Raw genomic sequence first — 15034 nt, forward strand, 5'->3', positions numbered from 1 at the left:
CTGGGGTAGACACAGGGGAATCAGGTTGTCCCACGTGGGGCTCACAGTCTTATTCCCCATTTTACAGATGAGGTAACTGAGGCACAGAGAAGTTAAGTGACTTGCCCACAGTCACACAGCTGACAGGTGGCAGAGCTGGGATTTGAACTCATGACCTCTGACTCCAAAGCCCGTGCTTTTTCCACTGAGCCACGCTGCTTCTCAAGTACATACATCAAGTAGATACATAGTAGTGATAGGAAATACCCTTATCAGGCTCACAGTCTTAATTCCCATTTTCTAGATGAGGTAACTGAGGCCCAGAGAAATGACGTGACTTGCCCACGGTCACACAGCAGACATGCAGCGGAGCCAGGTTTAGAACCCAGGTCCCTGTTGTATCCATTAAGCCACACTGCTTCTCTAGATGGATGGGGTGTCTTAAAAGATAAGCCCTAGGGCATCTATTTCCACACTCCTTATATCCTCCTCTTCCTGGGATTTAGCATACCTTGTCCCCATTAGGCAACAGCCCCTAAAGTAGAACCCTGGGGATTAAGCAGCAGCAGGCAGTCTAGGCTGGTACACAGGTGCTAAGATGTCTCAGGATAACCTGTTCATGTTATTTTACTCTTCACTACTCATCACTGCATTGTACTAAGCTCTTGGGAGAATAAAATGCAAAAGAGTTGATAGCCCTGCTCAGCCGGGGCTTACATTTTACAGGGGAAAATAGATATTAAAACAAATTATGAGTAGGGGAAATGGGAGAAATAGGAGTAGGTACAGAAGTGCAGTGTGGCTGGAAATGGGGTGAATAGCAAGTGCTTTTAAGCACAGATCCAATTGCATAGGTGACAGTAGGGAAGGCAGATGGGAAAATGAGGGCTTTGTCAGGGAAGGCCTCTTGGAGGAGATGTGCTTTTTAAGAAGGCTTTGAAAATGAGGAGAGTGGTGGTCTGATACGAAGGACGAGGAGGTTATCAATCAGTCGTATTTATTGAGTGCTTACTGAGTGCAGATGCTTATTGTACTTACTGAACTAAGCCTTTGGGAGAGTACAATATAACAGAGTTGGTAGACAAGTTCCCTCATCACAAGGAGCTTACAGTCTTAAAGGGGGAAGTTCCAGGCCAAAGGAAGGACAAATGATTTCCTTCATTCTGTAGGTCAAATCCAGTCTTCTGTTCAAGGCCTATAAGGTCCTCTGTCAACTTGTCCTTTGCCTGTCCAGTCTCATCCCCTGCTGTCTCCAAAGCCACAAGCTTCCATTCTAAACAGACTCCTTTCTGACTGTCCCAACACTCATTCCTTCCTTTCTTGCCTCGAAATTTCCAAATGGTAAGGCCAGGTATTCCACTGTGCATAGTGCCTCCCTCCTTCCACCTGTGCACCAAGAAATCTTTCTTCCCTCCTTAAAAGTGAAGTTGTAGATCCTCTAGCTGCCCATGATTCTAAGATGCCCATCTCCTCTTGAACCCTTCCTTGATGAACCTATTTCCTAAGCAGCGTGGCTTAGTGGAAAGAGCACGGGCTTGGGAGTCGGAGGACATGGGTTCTAATCCCGACTCCACCACTTGTCTGCTGGGTGACCTTGGGCAAGTCACTTAACTTCTCTGTGCTTTAGTTACCTCATCTGTAAAATGAGCCCCACATGGGACAACCTGATGACCTTGTATCTACCCCTGTGCTTAGAACAGTGCTTGGCACATTGTAAGCGCTTAATAAATGCCATCATTATTATTTTTGCCCACTCTTCAAACAATTACATAGTTAGGTTGCCTGGACACCGCCCCCACTTGCTTATTGCAGTGCCTTCTGTCTGGTTGTTTCTAAATTAGGGCTTATTGACTGTCTGACTTTTAAATGCCCCCCAATGTCCAGTGGTGTGCAGAGCAGAATAATGTGTGAGTTGTGATATCTGATGATACTTTGCTTCATGACACACTTTGAATTTGTAGGATGAAAGTTCCATCGAAAGCGATGAGTTTGATATGAGTGATTCTACCAGGATGTCAGCCGTTAATTCTGACCTCAGTTCCAACCTTGAAGAAAGAATGCAAAGTCCTCAGACACTTCATGGCCAGCAGGATGGTAAGTCTTCCAATTTGTAAATCAAAGGCGGAGAGATAATTGGTCATTTTAGGTGTCTTGTCTTTGGTGAGAACCAGTTCCAAGTTTCCCTTATGGATTTATCTGTTTCTGTGGTAGCTATTGTTATACCTAGAAGTTTAGATGGAGATGTTAGTTACTTGGTAATTTGGATATCAACAAGCCTTTATTGAAATATTAATTGATTCAAGAACCATCTGAAATTGTACGTATCAAATTTTTATGTTTAGTGATTGTTCACATAACTGATAATGATCTACAGTTTTGCACACTTTTACCTTTTGAGGACTATCATTGCTCATTTTTATGAAAATGCGTATTTCTTGGTTCAGTGTATGTGTCCTGTATGTTTTCTAGGCACAAGACAAACTCAGGATGATCTTTCAAATGTTTTTCTTCACACAACTATACCTAATTGTGAAAACTAATTAGAATAAACACAGTTGGTAGTTAGCACTGTAATACCCTGGACCTCCTCCCTCTTTACCCCTTTAATGCACTTAACATGAAATAGCACATTTCTTGTGATTTTCGCGGCTCCACCCAAGGATAAGAGGGTTTGGTGACTCTTGCTTAATTCAGCAGTCATGTTTCACAACCAGAAATTCAATCTCTAGTCATTGTCCCACGGTGTAAAATTTTAAGTTGAATACATCGAGTGCTGTCATTTTAGAATTTAGGATAATTTCTATGCCAAATTTTCTTAAGCCTTTAGTTTTAGTTGAAAGCAAAGATGAGGTATTTTCTATGTGGAGTGAAAGCCCCTTTCGATTCTGTTGCCCAAAGTAATGAAGGCAATCACAGTGATGTTGGTTTTATCCTCATTTGATTTTTGGCAGCAACTATGGCAGGGGTCAGTTATGGGAGTGGAAATTCCTAGAGGTTCCTCTTGTCTTCTCTCTCTAGCTTTGAGTTTATGCTTGCTTGAAGTATGTAGAGTAAAATGCAGAATTGGGGACTCTGCTTTAGAAATTGTAATCTTGGAAGATGAAAAATTATGTGCAAGTAATTGTGCCATCCTTTTGCCAATCATGGTTGAAGTGTGCTTGTAAATGAAGTGCCTAATTTTACCCACAGTCGGTAAATGGCACGCCCCTCCCCCAGCATAAGGAATAAAGAAATTTTCTCTGCATTTCTAAGTCAATATTGCTTATCTAGTTATATCAGGCACATTCTGTTAAAGGGGGTGACAGCGGGAAATTCTGGTCAAGGAACTCCTTGGTAGAGTACTCCTACAATTAGCTATGTGAACAGCTATTGATGGTGCAGTCTTGCAACCACAAAGAATAGGTCAGACAAAAATGGTTTCTAGAAAAAAAGGTAGCCTGCTGTGGACAAATTTTGCTTTGCCATTGAAGCACAGTCTGGAATTTACCCTTTGATTATGAATGTTGATGAACACGAGGAAATTGAGGCACCAAAGAAGACTGCTTTCTTTCTCTTCCCAGAGGACTATCCAGAGGTCTCATATATAGTTCTTAAGGCAAGAGACTCCATTTCTGCTTCTCCATAGAGAAGCAGCGTGGCTCAGTGGAAAGAGCACGGGATTTGAAGTCAGAGGTCATGAGTTCGAATCCCAGATCTGCCACTTGTCAGCTGTGTGACTGTGGGCAAGTCACTTAACTTCTCTGGGCCTCAGTTACCTCATCTGTAAAATGGGGATTAAGACTGTGAGCCCCATGTGGGACAACCTGATTCCCCTATGTCTACCCCAGCGCTTAGAACAGTGCTTTGCACATAGTAAGCGCTTAACAAATACCAACATTATTATTTCTGTGAATGCTTGATGAGCAGAGCTGTAGCATTAATGGCTCCAAATCTGTCTCATTTCATGCACCAGCCACACAATAGGAGGGTTATAGGAATGGATTTGGCATAAAACCAGAAAAATGTCCTTTAGACTGTAAGCTTGTTATAGTCAGGGAACTTGTCTACCAACTCTGTTATACTCTCCCTAGCTTGTAGTACAGACCTCTGCACACAGTAATCACTCAATAAATATTGTTTCATAGAATGAAGTTGTGCTGGTAAAGATATCAGATTCTCCTGGTGTTAGATCTTTATCTCTGGTTTTATACGTATTTTTCATGTAAATGCCCAACTTTCTCTAGCACTGATGAAAAGCTTTCTCAGTTGCAGTTTGGTCTTGGGTTCCTTATCCAGAATTTCCTTCTGTCAACCCCTTCAATAGGATGTGCCCGATATAAATAGCTAAGCAATATTGACTTAGAAATGCAGTGGGAATTTTTTTATTTCTTATGTTGGGGGAGGGCCATGTTGTTTACCATTCCTGATTTCCTCTCTGTTTTCTGATGTTCCCATCTTCAACTGGTTATTTGATGTAGTTGGCTTAGGGGCCGATGTATGGTCTGGAGGCAAATATCCCTATTAGGTAGCATTGCCAGCTCAAGGTAGTATCACAATCACCCATCTAGTTCTCTTCACACCACAAAGCTAGAAAAATAAAATATGAACTCTCGCAGGCAATGTGGACTGTTCTCCTGGATCACATTTGACTCGCCTGGACTCCCTCCTGGTACTCTTTTGTTTTCCCTTTTTACATATGAGGCAAGGAAAGGTCTCATAGCTAATGTACTAAGTGCTTAGTACAGTGCTCGGCTCACAGTAAGTGCTCAGGAAATATCACTGTCTGGTTGATATTGGTTCACTTGCCTCTGAAGTCATGAAGAGAAGACGGTGGCTTCTGTCACTCCCAGTTTCCTCTTTGCTGCAGAAGTAGTTGCTGGGCAGGAGAGGAGACAGTTCAATATAGGTGCTTTACACATGCTTTACTCCTTTCCATTTCCAGCATCTTTTTCCTCCCCTTGTTTACCTCTAGTATGTTTCCTTTGACATACTTCTTGAAGAGCCATCTTATAAAATGTAGCAGTAGATAAGCAACCATAGCATTTTATCGACAACTGAGCATAAAATGCCAACAGAATTACCAGCCTCCAATGAACATAAGAACAACCAAAGTTAACAGAGATGGGCATGAGGTTGTGGGGAGTAAATATTTACCCAAACATACCTCCCAGAGGTGGGGCATGGTGGCCACGGTGGCTATGATGAATTCTGGCCCTGGTAATGGGTTGCATTTTGACCAGCAATTGATCTTTTTGCTACTTCTTTCTTGTTGACTTCCCTGAGTTCTCCCATCTTTCAAAAAAGCAGCAAGAAACAGAGCAGCAGCAGTGAATGGGAGAAAACATCCCAGCCTCTACCTCTGTCTCTGTAGCCATCATGATCTCTGCACCTGTAGGCTTCCTCTCAAGGCATGGAAGGAGGCAAGTACAGTATGTTCACTCACTCTCCAGCCCTCTTGCTCCAAAGCAGACACTCTTGCCCTAGGGCTGAATAGAGGAAAGAGTAGCCTCCTTCTAGGATTATACATTTTGGTCATCTTATTTTCATGGCTTTGTAAGAAGAAAACCTGAATTTTTTTGAGTGAATTTTCTTATATTCTACTAACCAGCTGTGGTCCAGGACCCAGTATCAGTCAATCAGTGGTATTTATTGAGCTCTTGCTATGTGCAGAGCACTGTATTAAGTGTTGGATATAATGCAGTAAAGTTGGTAGATGATATCCTTGCCCACAAGGCATTTATAATCTAAAGGGAAGACAACCATTAAAAGAGGGGAAATGTAGGAATATTTACTTAAGTGCTCTGGGGATGGGGTAAATAACAAAGGTCTAAGGAGTTCATAGCCCAGTGCATAGTTGATGCAGAAAGGAGAGTGGATAGGAGAAATAAAGGGCTTATTCTGGAAAGATTTCTTAGAGGAAATGTGATTTTTAGGAGGGCTTTGAAGGTGGGGAGAGTGGTGAACCGTTGGGTGCGAAGGGGGAGCGAATTCCAGGCCCAAGAGAGAATGTGGCTAGAGGCTGGTGGCAGAATAGACAAGATTGAGATATAAAGAGTAGGCTGGTGTTAGGTGAGTAAAGTGTGCGGGTTGGGTTGTAGTGGGAGATGAACAAGGATAGGTAGGAGGGAGAGAGCTAATTGAGTGCCATCAAGCCAACAGTAAGGAATTTCTGTTTAGTGCAGAAGTGGATGGGCCACGATTGGAGGTTTTTGAGAAATCTGAAGGTAGAGACTGAAGAGTTTATCAGAAAAAAAATCGGGTAGCAAAGTGAAGTATGGACTGGAGAGGCGAGAGACAAGATGCAAGGATGTCAGTGAGCAGGCTGATGAATTAGTCAAGGTGGGAAATGAGTGCCTGGATCAGCATGGTAGCAGCTGGGATGGAGAGAAAAGTGTTGAGTCTAGAGCTCTGAAGCTAAAACCAACAAGATTTCCCAACAGATCAATTGGGTGGAGTTAAATGAGAGAGAAGACTCCAGAGTAATACCATGGTTATGGGCTTGTGAGATGGAGAGGAAGGAGTGTTGTCTACAGTGATAGGAAGGTTAGGGGTAGGACACGGTTTGTGTGGGAAGATGAGCTCTGTTTTGGACATCTTAAATTTGGGGCATCTATGGGAAGAGAGGAGGAAATGTGAGACTGCTGAGAAGGAGAGAGAGCTCAGGACTAGAGAGAGAGATTAGTGACAGAAAAATAAATATCCTTATGGAAACAGTGTCAAGTTAAAAGAAAACACAAGCCTCTAAAGGTGTAATGGAATTTAAGGGGAAACTATATGAAACCAGTTCAGAAACATAAGGGGGAATAAATGGAGCTTTCTGTATTTGTAAGTCCCAAATCTTGCTTGCTTGGAACCAGGAAATTATGTTGTTAATTTAAAAAAAAAAAATTTTTTGCATAGTAAAATTTTTTTTAATGGTAAATATTGAACTGCTTCTCTGAGTTCATAAGAGATAATCATTGACACTATGACAATTATAATGAAGCATTAACACAGTTGGAAAGGCAATGAAAAAAGAAAGTATTTCATATAAATAATGTGCATACATTCTTCTATGCTTCTTTCAGAATAAGCCTATGATGAGAAATTTCAGAATAATATTTTGATATCAAACAAGCATTATCCATTATTTTTCCAAGAAAATTAACATTTTTTTCAGTTTTGCATAGTCATGAAACTTGTCAACTGGGATATGGAATTCAGCATTATTGTTCTGCCTTTAAGTGCCTAGATATCTGCTGTGGTTTACACTTTGAGGTAAGTTCTGCTGTTAGATATACGTAGGCAGAGGCAGAGAACCCCACAGGGAGTTGGGCGATGGTGGCCAGCAGGGCACGGGACTGTTGGTTCCACTTTGAGTGATTGGAGCTACCGGGGAGACCCCCTGAGCAAGGAGTGCTGACTACTGCAATCACGAAACCTGGGCCTGCATGCTGGGGTTGTACAGAGAGAGGTGAGTTGGGGAAGCACCAGGGCCTGGCCCAGGTGTCCTGTCACTGGGAGGGCCCCAGGAAGGGCTCAGGAGCCAGTTTCCTTTCCCAACCCACTGGCAGTAGCACCTGACTTCAGCAGGTGCCTTGGGTGTGGAGGGAGGACCAGCTGCAGAATTGGTGGAACTCAGGTGAGGGCACCAAGGGAGGGGTGTCAGAGCCAGACAGAGGAAAGCAAGGGAGGAAGTAGTAGGGCTGGATTCCAGGGGTCCAAGCACCGGTGACCTGGGTGACAGTTTCCTATCTCCATCCTACCAGAAGTAGCTGTTGAGGTGGTGATTGCCAGGCATAGACAGAGTTGGGTAGAGCAGCGAGGGATTAGTGTCAAAAATTGTCCCCTACCATTTGAGACAATGGCCCAGTTGTCCAGCCATCGAGAGGACCCTAGCCAGAACCCTGGTAGCATTTTCCTTTCCACCCCCCGCTGGCAGTGGTGGTGGAATATTGCTTGGATGGTACCACACCCATCACTGGTTAACAAACAAAGTATACCAGAAGGATGAAGATAATGGGGGGTGGGTAAGGGAGTCAGGAAAGTCTTTAGGGATAGTGGATGAGAAGAGATTAGGGATAGTGGATGAGAAGAGACAAGGGCCAGGGACTAGCAAAGAGGGATCTACAGTGTTAATTTTACTTAGGGCTCTCTTATCAGATGGGACTGGTTGTGGTACCGAACTTCACTAATTGTATGTGGACCTGTGGGGAAATGCACTCCATGGCACAAGCCATTTATGATGTAATCAAATGTTCAAAAAACATATTAAGGCCTTGTCATGAGAGATGCCTATATAGAATGTTTTTTTGTCTCTTACAGGCAGGAGAATGAGAGTTAAAGCCACGTAGTAAGTTGTGTGGAACTAGGCAGTTGATAGTCAAGGCCCTGAATGTAATAAAACTGGCTAAAGCATTCTAGATACTCATTCACATGCAACCTTTGTGAGCATATTGTCAGGTCATTGCATTATAGTGGTGCTTGATTTTATTCCTCCCACTGTTGCATTACTCACATTTTCTCTGTTTATATTTACATCTGTGTTTTTACTTGGTCTCTAGCAACAAAATGCTCTTAAATGCGAATTACCCATTTTGTAGACTTTGTCTTGAATTCTTAGTGGTCTTGCCACAAGGGTACAGTCATACTTTCTACCATCCCATCATTACCATCCCAGCTACACAACTGTCACCTTTTTTATTATTACCTTAAGCAGTTGAATATGATAGGTACTGACAAGAACAGTCTCACATTGTTTATTGTGTTAACTTGTTAGCAACAAATGATTTTATGTTGGGTCTTCTGAGATTCTACTGTGCAAATTATAGAGCCAGTGAATATTTTCAGCCAGTCACAACTCACCGTAAAGAAAATGATCCTGAAATGAAGAATACCCAAATTTTTAATGACACTTCAGTTTATCTACTTGGTTATTTACTTTAAAGTTACAAATCCATGAACTGTTAATGTGGTTTTAATTCCTTTCCAAATCAGTTATTGGATGAAACCAAGAAAAAAATTCTATAGAGGTGACAGTGATGTGACACAAACATTTTTAGCCACCAATTCTCCTTATCAGTAATGTTTCTGACAATATTTGCCAAGAGTCTTTATGTTCCCATTAATATTTGGGTTCAGTCAACCACAAATCTTAATTGACTACAGACTTTTAGCCTAATCTTTTTCTGGCAGAAGGAAGTTAGATAAATCTAAAGTGGGTCTTATCCAAGGACCCACTCTAAATGGGTGTGTTTTCTTTCATGCTAATACTATTGGGATGATTGTGAATGAAGAGACTACTGTCAGTCAATCATTTATTGAGCGCTTACTGTGTGCAGAGCACTCTACTAAGTGCTTGGGAGAGTCTTATCTTGTCTTATGCTGTCGAGTCGTCTCCAATCCATAAGGGACTTCATGGACACATCTCTCCCAGAATGCCCCACTCTCCATCTGCAATCATTCTGGTAGTACATTCATTCAATCGTATTTATCGAGCACTTACTGTGTGCAGAGCACTGTAGAAAATGGTTGGAATGTGCAATTTGGCAACAGATAGAGACAATCCCTCCATAGAGTTTTCTTGGAAAAAATACAGAAGTGGTTATTGCCTTCTTTCGTGCAGTAAACTCGAGTCTCCGTCCTCGATTCTCTCCCATGCTGGGGCTGCTTAGTACAGATGAGTTTTGACTTGTAGCAGATTGCCTTCCACTCGCTAACTGCTCCCCAAGCTAGGAATGGAATAGATATGCCTCTGCTTAACTCTCCCGGCCATAGTGGAAGCTGGTATAGTATTGAAAACTCTCCAGGTGTGATCCTGAGAGAAGTGCTTGGGAGAGTATTATGTAATAATATAACAGATATTTTCCCTGCCCACGGTGAATTTACAGAGTAGAGGGAGCTTACCGTCTAGAGGAGTGTCAGGAATGGGATGCATGATCAGTTTTCCTTTCCACATTGGCTACAAATTGTAACCTGTCCTCAGGTTATAGCTACAGCTATTAGAAGGATTTTGTTGCTGTTTTTAGCTTGTCTCTTTACTGTATGGCATCTTAGTGCCTTGATCAATACATGACATTTCATCTTTAAAAGTGATCGTAATAGTGGTAATGCCTTGTGAGTGCAAAATACACTAGTGACTACTTTGGAAAGTACATTAGAAACAAAAGATGTTACATGTCCAAAGAACTGTTGGAGATAGAGAAAATATTTATCTGTAGAGGAGCAGTAGGATGAAGCATTATGGCCTAGTGGAAAGGTCATGGGCCTGGTAGTCAGAGAGCATGGGTTCTAATCCCATCTCTGCCACTTGCCTGTTGTGGGGCCCTGGGACAAGTCAGTTAAATTCTCTGTACCTGAGTTATCTCATATATAAAGTGGGGATTAGCTTGTACCTTTCCCAGTGCTTAGTAAAGTGCCCTGTGGTGGGTTAATAAATACCGTAAAAAACAAAGATTTGATAGAGAGTAGAAGGAATGTGCCACTATAAAATATGAGAATAAAACATTTAATGTCAAGTGACTCTGCATACACACATAAGTGCTGAGGATGGATTAAAAATATGTAAAGGGCTAGGATTAGGCCTTCTGATTAGTCCTGGATCTGTGTTTTCCTAGCTGTTGTGGCATTGTTAGTTAAGGCTTACTGTGGTGTTTGATTCTGTTTTGATCCTTCTAGCTAGTCTCCCCAAAGGTATATAGACTATTCCAATTTGTGCTGTTAGAGCAGGCTTCTTCCTGGCCCCAATGAAGATCTGCTGCTTCATGTAAGCTGGTAAATGACCTTGGTTTTCTTGTTTGTTTTTGATTTCAAGTTAACCATCAATCCCACGTGTTGCCTTGACTCTGCTAGGTGGTTCTTACCTTGCATGTTTGCTTAAGTGTCAATCTCCATGTCGATGGCAGTAATTTGTATTGTAGAATCCTAGCTTTAGAGAAGTACAGCAAGGTGGTACCTCAGAAGTGAACAGACTTTAGCTCCGCTTGCAAATTTTAAAATACAATTCGATGATCATAGTCATTGTAAGTATCATTAAATGAAAGGGAAACCAATTCTGGATTTTCTTTAAAAGTATTAAGCAACAAAGGCAGAAATACATATCCGTGATTTTCTGTGGTTATCACCAACCCTTGCAAAGTTGTCTTTGGATATTTTCATCACCAGTTGTTCTTCTCTCTAATTTATGTTTTCATTCCGTATCATTTTTTATTCCCACAGAAGAATGGAAATCAGGGCCTCCTCAGGCTTCAGTGGCAAACTGAAGGCTGCAGAAAAGCACGTAGATACGATCCCCTTTGTATCTTCCCCTCAAGCGAGAGGTTAGGTTAAGCAGGATGAGTGAAGAAAAGGGAAATAAAAGAAAGTGGCTAAATACTTGGGGAAAGAATGTTTGCCCTACTTAGGGTGTGGCATCTGGAAGAGAAGGCTAGGGCCTTGCAAGTCACCAGAGCAGAGGTGGCTTACTAATTAGTAATTTAGTAAAAACCAGCGTGCTCCATCTCAGAATATTCCTGCATGGGGGTTGGATGAGAGGTTGGGATCATTCCTCTCAGCGCCGACTTGCCCCAAGTTAGGCAAAAACTGAGAAGCAGCATGGCTTAGTGGAAAGAGCATGGGCTTGGGAGTCAGAGGACGTGGGTTCTAATCCTGGCTGCGCCACCTGTCTGCTGTGTGACCTTGGTCAAACCACTTAATTTCTTGGTGCCTCAGTTATCTCATCTGTAAAATGGGGATTAAGATTGTGAGCTGTACGTGTAACAACCTGATTACCTTGTATCTACCCCAGCACTTAGAACAGTGCTTGACATGTAGTAAGTGCTTCACAAATACTGTCATCATTATTATTATTCAGGCTGCTTGATGTGAAGACTCAGGGGTTTCTGCCAGTTTTCAGCCCTTCCTCCTCTCAGTGTGGCTGCAAGAATGGAGGAAGTGCTAGATTTGTGGGGGGCCAGAATTAGCTCCTTGCCCCAGTGGGGACAAAAACCCCTTGTGTGGTTAGGAGAGTTGGTGGGGGCCTCTTTGGAGAATTCAAATGTCATTATTAACAGGCCTCAGGCCCCCAGAAGCTGACAGATTTAAATGTGATTCTTTTCCAGCAATCAGCAGAATCATCAGTTATCCTGAGTAAAATAGGATTGGGTTTACCACTTCCTCTTTCTTAAAAAAAGGCTTTGAAGCTCTTCCATGCTAATATTAGTACTGATTACCCTGGGTGGGAGAGAGTTTCTCACTTTTTCTAGCTTTAAAGACAACTTTCTCATTTTTACTTTTTCTTCTTCCCATACTCACATCTCCACAGAGAAAATCATCTCATTAAATTGCTCAATTTCCCCCCCAAGCAATGGTACACATGTGGAATTCCTGCTGCTATATAATTTAGAAGATGTGCCTTAGAATTAGACAGGGATTTCTTGGAGTCAGGGAGACTGTTGTTGGACTCAGGAGGAAGGTCCAAGAGGATAAATGGCAGCCTCCTAATTGACTATCCATAGATGTAATGCTGAATAACATAAAAACCAAAATAATATGCTGACATCCTCCAATTCAAGGGGTTATGTTAATTTAAGAACAGTAATAAAAGTCAACTATTGTAGTTATGTTTAAAATACTTGAATGAAATGCATTTTGCTTATCTCGAGTATTCAGGCAGAAACTATAGGCAATAATAATTGCTTAATCTCTGTGAAAGCATTTAATATTTTATTAAAATACCAGATTTCTAAAATGTAAATCCTGGTCTTTTGAGATTCGTATATTAAATATTTTGGGCAAATGTGCAGATTTTTCCACAGTCTCAACATTTGTTTTTCTGAATACTCTTTTGGAAATTGTCTTATCCTGATCTGGAGTGTGCGCGCTTGCACACACACACGCGCGTGTGCCATATGGGGGCAATTCTGTGAGATTAGTGCTCCATGAAGTAAGTGTTTCCAATCATTCTGTGATATATGACCCCAAGGCATTTTCCCATTTCATACAAGTTGCCTACGTCATATGCAACAAAAAGACATTGAGGAACATTTGGTAAAATGAGAGGGATCAACTTGGAGGAATGGTCAAGTGTGTAGGGGTCATCAGTCTGTTATTTTGTTCATTATTTATTTGTGGCCTATTGACAGTCTCAAAGCACTTCTCTCGGAAACCTCTCCCTTCTGAAAAGCACACTTGTTTGTAACAGACATCTTAATGAAACAGTTCAGAGCACAGACTTGATACCTGTGGTACTTAAGCACTTAATTTGTTCCAAGCACTGTACTAAGCACTGGGGTAGATCAAGATAATCATATTGAACATAGTCCCTCTTCCACATTGGACTCATAGTCTGCATAGGAGTGAGAACAGGCTTAAATCCCTGTTCTACAGATGAGGAAACTGAGGCACAAAGAATACAAATGACTTGCCAGGGTCATACGGCAGGCCAGTGGCAGAGCTGGGATTAGAACCCAGGTCTTTTGACTCCCATGCTCTTTCCATTAAGCCCCACTGCTTCTGCCTGTTCTCCTCTTAAGAACTTAGCTATGTCCTGGTAAGCCCCAGTTAATTCTTTCCCTAGGAGTTGTAGGTATCTTTTAGATTTGCTATCACTAACACTGGAAAGCAGCGTGGCTCAGTGGAGATAGCACGGGCTTGGGAATCAGAGGTCATGGGTTCGAATCCTGGCTCTGCCACTTGTCAGCTGTGTGACTGTGGGCAAGTCATTTAACTTCTCTGTGCCTCAGTTACCTCATCTCTAAAATGAGGATTAAGACTGTGCGCCTCATGTGGGACAACCTGATTACCCTGTATCTACCCCAGTGCTTAGAACAGTGCTCTGCACATAGTAAGCGCTTAATAAATACCAACATTATTATCATTATTATTGTTATTTTTATCTCCCAGCTACCACCTCAGCACTACTTCTCCTCCCAACCACCCTTGGCATTTCTGTATACACAGACTTACATGCTCAGCTATTTAAGCACTGGCTTGCCCACATGTTCAACTTTCCATTCAGTTTTTCTTCTCACCTGTAATTATTCTGTTGGTCTTCTGCACTTGACTGTAAACCTCTCAAGGACAGGGATCACATCTTCTAACTCTATTTTCCTGTCCCAAGAACTTGAGTGCTCTTGCACACTGTAGACATTAAATAGATAGTATTTATTTATGGATATGGCTACTTATTTATAGGGCCAGGTTATATTGCTCAAAAATTGGCTGTATTACGGGGTAGGTTTTCCTATAGACGTTCAAGCAGTTAGGTTCCATTACAGAACAGCCCTGACATGATGGCCTAGCCCTAAAGGAAAGTAAAAATTGAACTGTAATCTTCCCCATACCAACATCCCCTTCTTCCTTTCCCTTCCCCTATTCCTATAGGCTTTCTTGGCTCTCTCCTCCCTCTTTCTCAGTGTATATGTAATATATATGTATATCTATATATAAAATGTATATTCTTATTTAAAATTGATGCATGAATGCCCTGCTGAAGCCATGTACTGCCAAGCAGGATGCCAGCTGGGACCTTCCCAATGGCTAGACACCTGCGTCCCAACTCCACTTCTTTTCCCTAGGCGGCAGAGAACTGGCTGAGTGTGACATGGTTATCTCGGTTCTGCTGCTATCTGTCCACTCTGGCCAAGTGCACATGCTCCACGGTCTCTGCTGCTGTCCCCTTAAGTCCTTCTCCTCTCCCTCGTCTCCGTTATCCCCCCCAGGGAGATTCTCTATGGCTACTGAGAACTGTACTCCAGGCTTCTGGAGTCCTTTAATCACTCAGTGGTCTGCTCCCACCTTCCCAGCCCCATAGCTCCACCTCCTCCACCCACCTCGTTCCCTGGTGCAAATGAAACTCAGCTGCTCCTGGTCCCTGTGCATACAGCTGAGCAACTTCCCCTGTCACCAAGGAGACCAGTGAGTGGCAGCCTCTGGCCAAGGGAAAAGACCGGTCCAGGGCCATTTGCAGCAGCCAGTGGAGTGCCTCCAGGGAGTGGGAGGGAGGACGTTGGGCAAAGAGGGATGTGGAGATGTTGACTCCGGGGGAAAGTGCAAAGCCTTCGCTGGAGACCAGCCAGGAGCCCCGACTATGCCGTTGTGTTGTACGGAGAGCAGTGAT

At 42.6% G+C, this 15034-nt stretch overlaps 1 protein-coding gene across 8 annotated transcripts in view; it reads left to right on the plus strand.

Annotated features, from left to right (window-relative positions):
* Window positions 1-15034, plus strand: part of NOL4 (nucleolar protein 4) — a 235342-nt gene that overhangs the window by 64227 nt on the left and 156081 nt on the right. For all 8 annotated transcript variants that reach the window (XM_039912519.1, XM_029068854.2, XM_029068853.2 and 5 more), the window contains one exon: window positions 1941-2073. In XM_039912519.1, coding sequence (XP_039768453.1) covers window positions 1941-2073 — 133 coding nt within the window. The remainder of the gene's footprint in view (window positions 1-1940; window positions 2074-15034) is intronic.

Source organism: Ornithorhynchus anatinus, chromosome 7 (genome assembly GCF_004115215.2).
Source record: "Ornithorhynchus anatinus isolate Pmale09 chromosome 7, mOrnAna1.pri.v4, whole genome shotgun sequence".
Classification (NCBI taxonomy): domain Eukaryota; kingdom Metazoa; phylum Chordata; class Mammalia; order Monotremata; family Ornithorhynchidae; genus Ornithorhynchus; species Ornithorhynchus anatinus.